This window comes from Malania oleifera, chromosome 2 (genome assembly GCF_029873635.1).
Source record: "Malania oleifera isolate guangnan ecotype guangnan chromosome 2, ASM2987363v1, whole genome shotgun sequence".
Lineage (NCBI taxonomy): Eukaryota > Viridiplantae > Streptophyta > Magnoliopsida > Santalales > Ximeniaceae > Malania > Malania oleifera.
Genome location: NC_080418.1, coordinates 62,255,768 through 62,271,173, shown reverse-complemented (window position 1 = coordinate 62,271,173; position 15,406 = coordinate 62,255,768). Strand labels below are relative to the sequence as shown.

Genomic DNA, 15,406 nt, shown 5'->3' with positions numbered 1-15,406 from the left:
TTGTTTTTTCGTTCATGTTTCTATAAATTTTGATAGTACCTTTGAATTCTTGCAATCTTGAAAATCAAAAAGATGTGATTGACCACATGGTTTGGTTCGATGTTGAGAGGAGAGTACTCCTCTATTACCCTTGGTTAACAAGATGCTGGTGATATATGCCAAACTATAACGTACAATTAAGAATAATTGTTAGGAACTACTGAACTATAAGACAACCATTTAGATTAATTGATGCTTTAACGAACACCTGAATGCTGAATGCTGGATGCTGGATCCTTCTCTTGCACAAGTCAAAATCCTGGGTTAAGGCTTCCTCTTGTTCTCTCCCTCAATGGCCTATCAATGGGGCTAGCCTCTTTTCCTTTTGAGAGTCCGTATAGGAGTAGAAAGGGTACTGAGCCAGCTAAATTTTTGTACAGTTAAAGATACACTACAACTATAGTCCCCCCGATAGACTTCAATTTGGCCTAGGCTTCCACACTCAATCTCACATCCATATGCAAGGTCCGTTGCTATGGTGCACCATAGCTCAATTAACAATTATGAACACAAGATTCACAACCCTTATAATAAGAAAATAGGCACTCTTTTTTAAGCTACTATTCATTCCATTTGTTCTAAAACCATGAACAAATTATGATCAGTGTAAGCCCACATAAGTAGAAAGTCACATGATTTTGGTCTTGTACCTAAAGCATCTTCGGAGATAATACTCATAACGGTATAAAGTGAAAGATGATCCTCATAAACCCAACCAATAAGTGTGGCGCACAAGCAAAATATCTGTTGACAGGTTTGGAAATGAAGATTAGCTTGTTATTTGTTACACCCATTCTCTCATCATCGATCATTTAGCAAGCTGTTTATAGAAATTTTATGAAATAATCAGCCATGCTTGAGCACCTAGGAATTGGATCTCTTCCAACTTTCATTGATGTTAATAGTTTGAGAACTGAGATGAAAAAGAACCTGCCTCTGGTAAGTTTAATCTTCTAAACAAGTTGTGTTGTGTTTGTTAAACTTAGATGAAGTGATGATTAGATTGTTGGGGTTTTGGCAGTCTATGGCCCCGATCAATTTGACTTTTTGGTGGAATTATCTTGCTATACCCATAAGTATGGAATTCTTGAATCAAACTCAAGGATCTTAAAATGGACCAGCAACATATCTTATGTAACACGAAATGGTTGTTGGCTATTGGATCAATGATACAACTTGACCCAAATGGTATGAGAATGAATGCTTGCTAAATTGAACCAAAATGATACAAATACATTGATAGGTGAAAATTTTGAAAGAACAAAAAGAGAAAAATAACTTACAAAATGGGTCCTTGCTAAATATTTGTTCTCACATCATACTTAAGGGTCGTTTTCCTCCCAAATTCCTGCACTAGTTGGGATCTTCAAAAGATGTAGTTTCATATTTGAGAATTGCATCAGAAACAGAAACATTGCTGATGTTTCAATGGATACATATGGTAAATTTTACATTGTGGCCATATGGTCAAATTTCTATTAGCAGTTCTATATCGATTAAGCCTTCTATTCTTTATAAATCTTTAAAAATATCTGGTAATCATCATATATATATATATATGAAAAAAGTGCATCTTGTATTGTTTATTCTGTTAAAACAGTTTTTTTTTTTTTAACTTATCCTATTTTGCTTTTTAATTTGGGAAAATGTTAAAATCCCAAGTATCTTTGTGAATAATGAATAAATTAGGAAAGTGGGTAAATGTGGAAGATTTTATATTATTTTGTAGGAAGATTATTTCCTTGTTTAGAGTAGGTGATTGTACTATATAATGTAAGATTGGGATGTACAGAAAGTGTAGAATTCAAGAAATACAGAAATTATATTCTGTTTTCATGGTATCAGAGCTAGGGTTTCTAAACCTTAGCTAACAATGGCCAACGACACCATCAACAGTAGAGGTTCAAGATCCTCTGAAAATCTCGATGTCGACTCTGAAGCCATGTCCACGTGGGTTCAAATGGGCTAGAAAACTCAGCCTTTCCACTCTCGGTGGAGAAATTGAATGGAAAAATTTTCCGTGAGTGGGCTCAATCCATTAAACTTGTGATCGAAGGCAAAGGGAGGTTAGGTTATCTTACCGATGAGAGGAAGAAGCCCGCCTCAACTGATGTTGCAGCCCTGCAAAAATGGAAGTCCGAAAATTCCATGGTAACTGCATGGCTTGTAAATTCGATGAAGCCTTCAATCGGAAAAATCTACCTATTCTTACCAATGGCGAATTACGTATGAGACGTCGTTCACGAGACATACTCCGATGTCGAGAGTTACTCTCAAATCTTCGAGATAAAGACTCGATTGTGGCAGATGAGGCAAGGTGAGAGAGACGTCACCGAGTACTTCATGGAGATGACACAACTTTGGAAGGAGCTCGACCAGAGCGTCGAGGAGGAGTGGGAATGCTCCGGAGACAGCACCTGCTACAAGAAACGACTCGAGAACCAAAGGGTCTTCGAGTTCTTGGCCGGCCTCAACCGTGATCTGGGTGCCTCAACCGTGATCTGGGTGATGTGCAAGGACGAATACTTGGCCGGCGACCCCTTCCATCAACCCGAGAGGTATTTGTAGAGGTCAGGCGCGAGGAGAGCAGAAGAAAGGTGATGTTGGAGATACCTATGGGCCATATTGGGCCGGAAATATCAGCCCTAAATTCGAAACCAAATGAGCCTAAAGTTTCGGCCCTAATTTCAAAAGGCCCTATGGGATTTGGGCAAAAATCACATATTATGGTGTGAGCATTGTCGCAAGCCAAGCCATTCAAAAGATACCTGTTGGGAAATTCATGGAAAGCTTGCAGATTGGAAGCCGAGACAAAATAAAAAAAATCGTGGATATCAGGCAACTATTGATATTTTGATGAGAAGTCACAAGGCGAAAAAAAATAACAATACCACTCCTAATATCGTATTCAATCCAGAGCAGATGGATCAGCTATATAAAATGTTTTCCTCAATTCAAACATTGGGTCAGTTTTCCACTGGTTCTTTGGCTCACCGAGGTAATTATTTGTCAGCCTTAAATACTATATTTTGTTACAAATTACCATGGATAATTGACTCGGGTGCATTTGATCATATGACTGGTTCTTATCAATTGTTTTCATCCTACTCACCATATGCTGGAAATCTAAGAGTCAAAATTGCAGATGGTTCTCTATCACCAGTTGCCGGTAAAGGAAGTACTCGCATATTTGACTCTCTAACTTTAAAATTTGTCCTACATGTTCCCAAGTTATCTTGCAACTTTTTATCCATCAGTCAGTTAACAAAAGACTCCAATTGCTCTGCTAAATTTGATTCATCTCATTGTGTTTTTCAGGACCTAACATCGGGGAAGGCGATTGGCACTGCTAAGGCATATGAGGGACTCTACTACTTTGAGGAGGCAAGCTTGAGTGAATGATGTAATACTGCAATTTGTGATTCTGCATCTATTTCTAGAGATAGTGAACTTTTGTTATGGCATTCTAGGATGGGTCATCCAAATTTTCAATATTTAAAACGTTTGTTTCCGTCTATTTGTTCAAATAAAATGTCTTTTGAGTTTCAATGTGAAGTGTGTGAGCTTGCAAAACATCAGCGTGCTTCTTTCCCACCATGCATATACAAACCATCCCACCCATTTACTATGATTCACAGTGATTTGTGGGGACCCTCAGGATCCTTTAATCACACCCATACGAAATGTTTTGTTACTTTTATTGATGACCATACTCGTCTTTGTTGGGTTTTCTTGTTGAAAGATAAAACTGAAGTTCGTTCCATTTTCGTCAATTTTCATTCAATGATTCAAACACAATTCCAGACTCACATTCAAATTTTACGTACTGATAATGGTACGGAGTATTTTAATGATATTCTTGGAACTTATCTTCAAGAAAATGTGATTGTTCATCAGAGTTCTTATGTGGATACTCCTCAACAAAATGGGGTTGTTGAATGAAAAAACAGACATATACTTGAAGTAGCCCGAGCATTGATGTTCACTACAAACATGAAAAACTTTTTTTGGGGCGATGCCATCTTAACAGCTACCCATCTCATTCATCGAATGTCGAGTCGGGTACTTACCTTTGCCACTCCTCTCTAGAAATTCCAAGAACATTTTCCTACCTCTCGACTCACCTCCAGTTTTCCGCCTAAAATCTTTAGCTGTATTGCCTTTGTTCATGTTCATGCTCACCATCAGGATAAGTTGGATCTTCATGTTGTTAAATGTGTCTTCATTGGTTACTCCCCTACCCAGAGAGGCTACAAATGCTATGACCCTATCTCAAAAAGGATATTTGTTAGCCTTGACGTCACATTCTTTGAAATCACTCCTTATTTCCCAAAGACCTCTCTTCAAGGGGAGAAATGGATTGAAGATCGGTTCTTTGACTCTTTTACTACTGAATCTGTGCCATCTATTGAGCCTCCTATTGCTTCATTCCCTGACCCATCTATTGAACCTTCCATTGCATCACTTCCTGACCCTTCGAACACAAAAGAACACTTAACCTCAGGGGGAGATGCATGAAAGCGAAACAACGCAGACATACTCGTTTACTCAAGAAAGATGAACACGAAGAACAGCGAGAATCTCATACCTAAGGCACCAAGAGCATTGGAACCGGTGATGGCTCCGAACAACCATGAGTCCACGCCCAATCCCGATCTAGTAATAGATAGTCATGAGCTCTCTTCTGATAATCCTATACTTGATGACATCAATTTACCTATTGCAATCAGAAAACAAACCAGGTCATGTACTTAATATCCCTGGTCTAATAACATGTCTTATAAAAGCTTGTCTACAAGATATCGTGTTTTTGCCTCTAACCTTGACAGGATGAGAATTCTAAAGAATATTTAGGAAGCCCTGGAAATTTCTAAATGGAGGGAGGCAGTCATGGAGGAAATGTGGGCTCTGGAAAAAAATGGAACTTGGGATGTAATGAATTTGCTGAGAGGGAAGAAGCCAATTGGTTGTAAATGGGCCTTCACAGTGAAATATAAATCTGATGGAACAGTTGAACGATATAAAGCCAAACTTGTTGCAAAAGGATTTACACAGACTTATGGCATTGACTATACGAAGACATTTGCACCGGTAGCAAACTTGAATACAGTTTGGGTCCTCTTGTCCTTAACAGCCAACTTAGATTGGCTATTACAACAACTTGACATTAAGAATGCATTTCTAAATGGCGAGTTAGAAGAAGAAGAAGTCTAAATGACTATACCACCAGGCTTCAGTAAGAAAGGTGAAGAAAACAGAGTGTGTAAACTCAAAAAGTCCTTGTATGGACTCAAACAATCTCTCAGAGCATGATTCAACAGATTTGCAAAAGTAATAAAGAATCAAGGATATCGACAAGGGCAATCAGATCACACCCTGTTCTTCCAATAGTTTGAAAGGGTTAAAAGAACAATTCTAATAGTGTATGTTGATGATGTAATCCTAACTGGGGATGATACAGTAGAGATGGAAAGATTGAAGAAAGTTCTGGCTACTGAATTTGAAGTTAAAGACTTGGAACAAATGCGGTACTTCTTGGGCATGGAAGTTGCTAGAACGAAAAAGGGTATTAGTGTCTCTTAGCGAAAGTATATTACTGATCTCCTAATTGAAACTGGCATGCTTGGATGCAAACCTAGTGAAACCCCGATTGAAGCAGTAAAGAGGGTCGAAGACTGTGGAATACCAGCTGAAAAAGAGAGGTATCAGAGATTGGTTGGTAAGCTAATCTACCTATCACATACTAGACCAGATATTGCATTTGCAATGTGATAAGCCAACACATGCATTCACCAAAAGAAGCTCAGATGCTGTGTACAAGATTCTTCTCTCAAGGGTTCTCGGGCAAAGGACTCTTCTTCAAGAAATGTGAAAGAAAGGAAGTAGAGATCTTTACAGATACAGATTGGGCAGGATCAGTGGAAGATAGAAGGTCCACCACCAGTTATTGCACATTCGTTTGGGGAAATCTAGTAACTTGGAGAAGCAAAAAACAGAATGTAGTGGCTCGTAGTAGTGTTGAAGTTGAGTTTAGGGTAGTTGCTCAAGGAATATGTGAAGGACTGTGGTTATGGGAACTCTTGGAAGAACTGCAGGTCCTGGTAAAATTTCCTGTCAAACTCTATTGTGACAACAAAGTAGCCATCAGTATCTCTCTCAATCTAGTTCAACATGACAAGACTAAACATGTGGAAGTGGACCGACACTTTATCAAAGAAAAAGTTGAAGAAGGAACTATCTGTATGACTTATGTACCTACCAAGGAACAAACTGCAGATATCTTTACTAAAGGGTTGACATGACAGAATTTTGATTATCTCATTAGCAAGTTGGAGATGATTAATATCTATATGATCCAACTTGAGGGGGAGTGTTAAAATCCCAAGTATCTTTGTGAATAATGAATAAATTAGGAAAGTGGGTAAATGTAGAAGATTTTATATTATTCTGTAGGGAGATTATTTCCTTGTTTAGAATAGGTGATTGTACTATACAATGTAAGATTGGGATGTACAGAAAGTGTAGAATTCAAGAAATACAGAAATTATATTCTGTTTTTAGAAAACATAGCATTTTTTTAGTTTCATAATCTGTTGTTACTGATATTGAACCAGGAAAATCATCGATTCACCACACAAATGCAAAGACGCATTTATGGTCGTGCAACTAATGTTGAAATCCGCCCTCTAAATGAGGAGAGAGCTGTTCAAGCTGCTGCAGATCTTCTTGGTGAACTCTTTGTTTTCACGGTTGTACCAATTGCTTTTTTTTTTTTTTTAATATTCGATTTAGGTTCTTATAATTTTTTGAATTATCTTATTTATGCACATACTCATATAGATACATGCTATTGGCATGTGCCTTCTTGTGCTTCAATAAGTAGGTTCTTTTGAGCGGTATGTTTATTATGGAGATATGTTGCGATGCTAGGATCTAGTCATTTGTGCACATATCTTTTGGTTTATGCTCTCCATGTGAATTATTTTCTTTCATTCCCTTACTTTTATCTCTGTAAATACTGAATATGTGGCCATGCAATTCCTAACATTTTTCTTATTTAAAAGTGACTAATGTGCTTGTATGTGGATAGGATTAAAATTCTGGATTTTATTCTCAAGTTAATGTGGATTTTATTCTGCAGTTTGTGTCATTCTTGAGCAGCACTGTCTTTTATTTTGAATCTTTTAGTTTCATGTTTGGATTGTAATTATTTTGGTTAACATGCCCTATTGGACTTTTATGCCTTGTTTTTAGGGACTGTTAGGAATCAATTGTACACTTATTTTCTGTCTAATATATTTTATTGGTTCTGCTTTTATACTGGTAATGTCTCTGCGTTTTCTTTTTGCAGAGTTAGGAGTCCAAAAAAGGATTGTTCAACACTCAACTTTGTTAGGTGCTCTATACTTGTGTTAGATAATGCTCATTTCAATGGGGGTATGTGATGTGTGACTCACTCGAAAAATGAGCAGCTCGGAAGCTATCCCAAGTATAGGAGTTCTGTCGTGTAATATTAAGCCCAAGGGCTAGATCGTCTCCTCAGGGAATGCGTTTAATCTCAGATTTTACGTTCTTCCAATCAAAATTAAATATGCACTGAACTCAGTTCAGATTCGGGTTTTTCAAGATGGTTCAATTTCACTTTTGCCGATTTAGATGACACGTAATTTAAAAACTCTAAAACTAACATGTACCAAATAAAAGAAACAAGAATAGAAATCCTAGTTTGCTTAAAGAAACATTGGGACACGCACTAATTAAAATGGAAACTACAAATAAGGAATTAAAACACGCTAGAATAGAAACTCTAATCTACCTAAGGAAACATCGACACACGCACTAATTAAAAATGGAAACTGCAAATAAGCAATTACATACGCAATAGAGATGCAATCAAAATAAAACACACTCACAAACAGTAAAAATCAAACCTTTAACAAAGTTAAGAAATTGAATCAAAACCAAACTTCAAGGGGAACCAAGAACTCAGACAGAAATTATCCCTAACAACCTAAACTAGACTGAACACAATAAAGATGGAAGCTTTAATATGACTTGACCCTAAACTAAAACAAGTTTCGACAAAAAAATTTAAATTTGAAAAGATCAACTAAATTAAAACGGTATTTAAATTAAACAAATGATAAATAAAACTACTAAATTAAATCTAATAACTTGAATTAAATACAAGATAAGTAAATAGAAAGAAATTAAAATTACTTAGCAAGTATCCAAACTCTAACTTTTCAATAATCTGTAATAAATAAATAAAAACAAACATTATTCAACTACAATAAATGGAGAGAAAGAGAGAGAGAGCAGGGGCCTGTGTGGATGGTGCCCGAGTGTTTGCTGTGTGTTCTTCTGCGGGTTGCTGTAGAGGGGAAAGAGCTCTGCTGTGCTGTTCTTCTGCGGGTTGCAGCAGAGGGGAAGGAGCTCTGCTGTGCTGTAACAGGGGGCTGTGTTGCTGGCCGTGTGCAGCAGGCTGCTGCAAGAGTTGCTGCAGGCTGCGGTTGTCCTGCTGTGGTGGCTGCTGTGCAGAGGGCTGAGGAGGAGAGGCTGGTACAGAGGAGCTGGGATGAGAACCAGAGGGAGAGGAAGAGCAGGGGAAGAGAGGAGAGTTTGAGGGAGAGAAAGTAAAGGGAAGAGAAGAGAGCAAGATAAAAAAAAAAACAAAGCAAACTAAAGAAGAAGAAGAAGAAGAAGAAGAGGAACAGAGGCAGCGTGAGAGAGAGAGAGAGAGAGACTGCGCTGGAGGAGGGGTTTAAAAAGAGAAAAAAAAAGAAGAAGCCCTACCCAATTAGCCAACCCGACCCGGCTATGCATGGCCGGGTCACATCAACTATCCATTTTTTTAATTTTTTTTCATTTTATTTGTTCTCTGTTCGTTGCAAATTCTGCTCTTCTGGGGCCTGTATCTCACAAAACTCAAAACACAAAAGTTGTAGATGATCCTTTCCTATTTCTCCAGAAATTTGAATCGTCTCGATCGGAGCTCGGACGGAAAAGTTATGCACAAAATACGAACAGGTGTTGGTTTTGATTCCCGGAAATTTTCCTGTGACAAAAAATTACCAAAATCTCATAAATAGTGCAATAAAGTTCAAGAATGATGATTTTGGCATTTTATTAAAATATTGAATAAATTTGGACATTTAATTAAAAATATAAACGGTAAAGCCCGGGTTAAACGTCAAATTACGCAGTTTCGGCGCGTAATCAATGTGTTGTACGCAACTAGTAAAAATGCTTTGTTGCTAACCCAAAAGAAACACTTTGCCAACTTGTTGCTCGTTCATGCTCAATGATTTGGATGTTTGATGCTTATACAAGTTTTTAAAGGAGTTCCTCTTTCGTGTAAGCTGTTCCATTGCAATTGATGGAATGATTCCTGGTTACAATAAACTTGCAGGTGTGACTGCATCATATGCTATCAAAAGAGTAAGTGGCTTGGACATTGTTCAGAATTATTGTTGATGATACTTTCTTTTGTTTCTCCTTCGTCTTGCGTCCACTCATTCAAGGATCACCTTTATGAATTCTTGTACACAAAATTCAGTGTGTGCTATGGCATTGTCTGGAAGTTTCTGAAAAACTGAATTGTTGTGGATCTATCTCTAAAAGAATCAAGCCAAACTAGCGGTCAAATTTTACAATCAATAAGGTTATATGTGTCCAGAAAACAAGACTTTTAAGTTGAAGTGTGAGTTTTGAATCTATCTCTGGTTAAGGATAGAAATGGAGATTAAATGCTTATGATGAATTTGCTAGGATCAAAAATTGAAATCCATTGAGAATATCAACCAGCCAGAACCAATGGAGACTTTAGATGTTGATATCGTATCTAGGATTTTTATTTTCATTTGGGAAATTCTTATTTTAAAAGTTTAGTCAATTTAGGTATATTTTAATGTATTTAAAGTGATTTTGAATTATTTTGCAATTAAATGTTTAAGTTAAGGTTATTTTGTAAATATTTGTTTTAGTTGTGTTGTTGTAATGTTGGGTCTAAATACTCATTTCATAATGTATTAAACGGTTGTCATTTTCAATCAGATTGCAGATCAGTCTCTCTCTCTCTCTCTCTCTCTCTCTCTCTCTCTCTCTCTCTTTCTCTCTCACACACACACATTTTGTGTGATATTGAAAAACAGTCTCTCTTCCTCTCTCTCGGGCCCTCCCTCTCTTCTCCTGCCTCCCTTTTTTCCCCTTTTGCCTATCTGTTCTTCTCTATTCTGTCTCTGACTCTCTTCTTTCTTTCTCTGTTCGGTTCTGTTGACTGCTGTCCAGCAGCCACTTTTCTTTCTTCTTCTCTTTTCCTTTCTAATTTTCTCCCATATTTCTCTCAATTCCTCTCTCTATTTATGAGATTCTATTACTTTCCTACATCATTTTCATATCAGAGCAGCCTTCGATTCATCCACAATTTTCCTGTGTGACTGATCCATCAAATTCTAACTCGTACTACAATCTCCACTGAAGGATCATCCAAACATTTGAAGCACATCCACCAAACAACTGCAATTTGCTTCCACAGGCATCAATTGCTGCAACAACTGAGTTCAGAATCATGGGAAAATCCCAGAAACCGAAGCATTGATAATCTGTAATACCCCCCATTCCTCGGCTGAAAATTACAGTTGTGGCCCTGAGTTCCAAAGTCCCTTTCCAGGCTTCATTTCACAACACCTCCACTACCACTGAAGAAAGACACCACGGAAAATCCATCACCTGAAATTTCCTCGTCCTCTGGTCACTGGAGAACCCTCATGCACCGACTAAAACTTTCCCTGCCAACCACCCTTCAAAATCCCATATTTGCCATTTTTTCTTGACACACTGCCACCACCAACAGACTGATCATCCCCTGATCTGCTACCAGCCTGAGTACCATCACTGGAGGCATCTAGCTGTTGGCACATGCACCCCATGCGCCAGCAATGTGTGTGCATGGAGTGTTCCAGAACTCTTATGCATTTTCCTGAATTGCAAGAAATTGTGTTTAGCCACTATATTTTGGAATTTTCATGAGATTTTGGCTTGTTCTTGAGATATTTTGACCTGTACAAATTTAGCCACGTTAGTGGCTTTGTATTTAGCCACTATAAGATCTTGGACTGCCAATGCATATTTCAGAGTCTTGAAGGTCTGCAGCATTCAGACTGAGGCCCAGCTAGTATTTTGAGATTTACTGCGACAAATTAGTTTTCCTTCCTGAGATTTTGATGTTGGTCTGAAGAAATCTGATGTTGAGTTCTTGAAATATATTTTGGAGGATAAACTCAAGTTGCCAGAAGCTTGTGAAACTTTCAGAAATTGAAATTTTGATATGCAGCGTGATATTTCAATTCCATCCATCATATTTTGGTGTTCTTTCATCCAGAGAATTTGAAGTTGTTTTTGAAAGAAAACTTGTTCATTGTGTTTTTGGTTATATTTTGCAAGAAAATTGGGTTACTATTGTGCCACTGACATTTTAGAATGAGAACTTGCACTGCCGACACCCTTTGGAGGAATTTTCTTGGAGCATCTGTGAGAAATTGAAGGGAAATAGTTGAAGAATCTTCTACAACTGCAAAGTGCCGCATAAGGATCTTTTCAGTAACATTGGATGAACATACACTATACTTCACAGAAAGTGATTTAATGTTGCTCATCTATTTGGTACTTGTTTAGAGTTTCAAAAAAAAAAAAAACAAAAAAAAACGATGAGTTCTCTACTAGCTGGATTTTGATGGTTGTTCACATCCTCAGTTTTTCTTAGATTGGTTGGATGACATGGGGAGTTATTTTAATTGGTATGAATTGGGTGATCGCCAAAGTTTCTACTAAGCTAAACCAAAACTTCTTGGTCTAGCAAAAATTTGAAAGGGGCAAAAAGTGTATTGGAGAACCTCTTGTTACCACTTGGTCTGAAATGAGATATATTTTAAGAGAGAAATATACCCCATATTCTTACAGGAAGCAGTTAGTAGACCAACTGTTAGACTTAGGCTACCTTCTTCTATTATCATTGATTATTACCTTAAATTTAGAGACCTAGTGAGGAACCTAGATTGCTGATTATGTTCAAAAAGGGGTTGAGGGATGAAATTAGTAAGCATATGATTTTGCAAATTCGAATGTGTCCAACTACTTTATTTGAGGCTTACCAAATGGCTTTGGAAGCTCAGAGATTTCTCTAGCTACCAACCCTTAACACCAGTAGTTTCATTGGTCTAGATCAATTTCTTAATGGTCATGAGGTAGTCCTAGACCCACCCAAGATGTTCAAGAGAAAACTCAAATTATCAAGGATGAACAACCAAATATTAGAAGTGCCCTCGCAAATTCTTGCATAATTGAGTATCATGACTACATAAATGATTTGCATATTATTAATGCACAAATTTTGGACTTTTCAGCAGACATGAGTCATGAATCTTATCAAAATAAGGCCTTAGACTTGTCTTTAGTGACCCTAAGCACTGGTGGTGCCCCTTTGCCTCAGATGGACCTTGGCTTGCCACCAAACTTGGTTGTTGAGACTTTCAATGAACTTCAAGATGAGTTGCCAACTACAAGGACATATAAGTTTGTAAACAACCTCACTCTTCAACCTCAACATCCCATTTCAAACTTAGAATGAGGAAAAGTTGGGTGCTTTAGAGTTTGCTGAGAATTCTTTAAAATCCTATTGTTGAAAATCCCCTTGAGATTATTGCTCCTACATCCAGTAAATGTGCCTCCATTCCTTGCTTCTTCTTCCTCCACATCTTCTTTGACCAAATATAGTGAAACATTGTCCATCATTCTAGAATATTGATTGAATGCTTATTTGCTTGAACTGCCATTAGATTGTTTGGAGGACTTGTAATTTTATCATAGGATATTTCAGCCTTCTATGCTACTCTGAGATGGAGGATCTTTTAGATACTCTTGATGATTGATGATGCAATGCAGTTAATGCAACCTCTTGATTTGCCTATTAACTTTTTACCCACGCATGGAGTTAAAGCTACTGAGGCATTTCAGGACTCAAAGTTGAGTTTTCTCTAACGAGGGGTGTTTGATGGAGAACCACCAATGGGAAACTCTTGTTGATATTTTGCCTGTAATTTTTGTTTAAGTTTGGGAAACTCTGGTTGTTTTAGAAGTTTAGTTAATTTACGTTAACTTTGTGTATTTTAAGTACTTTCAGGTTTATTTTGTAATGATATGTTTTAGTTGGGGCTATTTTGTAAATATTTGTTTTAGTTGTGATGTTGCGGTGTAAATACTTTGTTGTAATGTACTAAACATTTATCATTTTGACTTGCTCTCTCTCTCTCTCTCGTGCATGCTTCCCTCTCTTCTCCTTTCTTTTTCTTATTCTTCCTTTGTCTTCCTCCTCTCTTCTTATTCAGTTTTGCTTTCTCCCTCTCTCTCTCTCTCTCTCTCATGCAGCCCTTCCTCTCTTCTTCTTCTTCTTCTTCCTCCTCCTCCTCCTCCTCCTCCTTTCTTCTTTTTCCTTCTATGCTCTTCTTCTCTATTCTTTCTCTAATTCTATTCTTTCTTTCTCTGCTCTGTTCTCTGCTGTCCAGCAGCCACTTTTCTTCTATCTTCTTCTCTGTTCTTCTCTTCTACTTTCTAATTCTCTCCCACAATTATCTCAATTCTCTCTCTATTCCTGATATTCTATTGCTGTCCTACGTCAAATGCTGAAGGGGAAAGATTGGGAAATATTATGGGGAAAATAACAGGATTGTATTGCTGTTGCGAGTTTCTAACATTAGAAAGTTTTGGTGAACCTATTTTTAGTTTCTTTAATATTCCAAATCTAGGGAAAAATCTATATCTAGTTGCCATTCAAAATTAAATCTCTCTCTTCATTGATAATGTGGTGTTCAGATATGCAGAAAAAATTAATTCTTTAGATGTAATTATAGCTGTTTAAGGTTCAAGGCACACTTGGGCATAATTGTACCTGGACCCTAGGTGCCAGCTGCAAGGCAAGGTCATGCCCCTCATAAGTAAAATTGTGTGTATGCCCTATATAGTGGATTCCTATTTGTAAACACATAACTCTAATAATTGAATTAAAAAGTAAGAAAATATTCAATATTATAACATATAAAAAATACGACTACCAACATAATTCAACATATGTAAGAGCACAGAGAAAATGGATACTGCTGAGCATTGTTCAGTAAAGGTGGAGGGGGTGTTTCCCAAAAAAACAGCAGAAATGCCAGAAAAAGTACCAGATATGCCATAAAAAAGGCTCCAGACTGGGAGAGAAGGAAATGAGAAGAAAAAGGAGATCAGCAGTTCTGATTCTGAGAAGCAGGCCAGCAACAGCAGCAGGAGAAGAAGAAGATAGATTAGAGCAGCTGTGTCATGAGCAGCAGGTCAACAGCACCAGCTCCGCAGCAGCTGCAGCAGCTGTTAGGATTTCAATTTCTGTAGGTCTCTTAATTGTAGGAAGGTGGAGGACCTCTCTTCTTTGTTGTGTTTATTGGAGGTTGTTATCCACACGATAGGAGGGGCTTTTTCTTGTGGGTTCTAAATGAGCTGGGTTTGCCCATAATTGGTGTAGGATTTGTTGGCAATTTCCTTTACAGATTTTGGGGAAGTGGAGATACCTTGGCTTTGTGGAGGTGTAGTTTTTTGCCGATTTGTTGGTTATTTGATTGGAACAAAATGCTCATATCTTCACAGGGGAGGAGATGACATGTTCTTTGCTCTGGGATAGGATTTTTTATTTGACTTTGCTTCAGGTTGTTGCAGCTGGTTGTTTAAAAGGGCGTGTTTTCAGATTTACAGTGACACTGGCTGGCTGTCTTATTTTCATTGTTTTTTTCTTCTTTATTCTCATATCGTCAAATGAGGATTCATATGCTCCTTCATGTGCATTCTTTCGCCTTCAATGAATTCTCTTCTTTTTCTGTCAAAATAAATAAATAAATAATGATCCTGTGCTCACATTTTCATATAGACATGCATTGGAAACCTTTGATTGAAAGAGAGAAAAAATGATGAGAATAAATAAAAAATGATTGAATCATGCCTGTAACAGCCTTGCACCTGGTGCTCAAGGCAAATGCCGCACTGCACCTCAGCAAAGTTGCCTCACCTCGACCTTGTAAGGCACAGAGGCCATCACCTCAGTGTCACCTAGGCACACCTTTGATGAGTATGGAGGTAGTGAGGAATTTTCAGGTAAGTACAGAAAGCAAGCATGCCATATCTACTTTCTGGATGCTTGACACCTGTGAAAGCCATAAAGGCAAGAACTTCTGTATCAGCCATGGTACATCTATGCTTCTAATAGGCCGGATTGTGTGGTTACAAGTGGATGTGCATTTATGTTTCAACCATAGTGATGGTCCACGGCATGCAGTTCTAG

The 15,406-nt window shown here is 37.7% G+C and overlaps 1 protein-coding gene across 1 annotated transcript in view; it reads left to right on the top strand.

Annotated features, from left to right (window-relative positions):
* Window positions 1-15,406, top strand: part of LOC131148922 (OPA3-like protein) — a 45,778-nt gene that overhangs the window by 23,248 nt on the left and 7,124 nt on the right. The window contains exon 2 of the mRNA XM_058098884.1: window positions 6,654-6,788. Coding sequence (XP_057954867.1) covers window positions 6,654-6,788 — 135 coding nt within the window. The remainder of the gene's footprint in view (window positions 1-6,653; window positions 6,789-15,406) is intronic.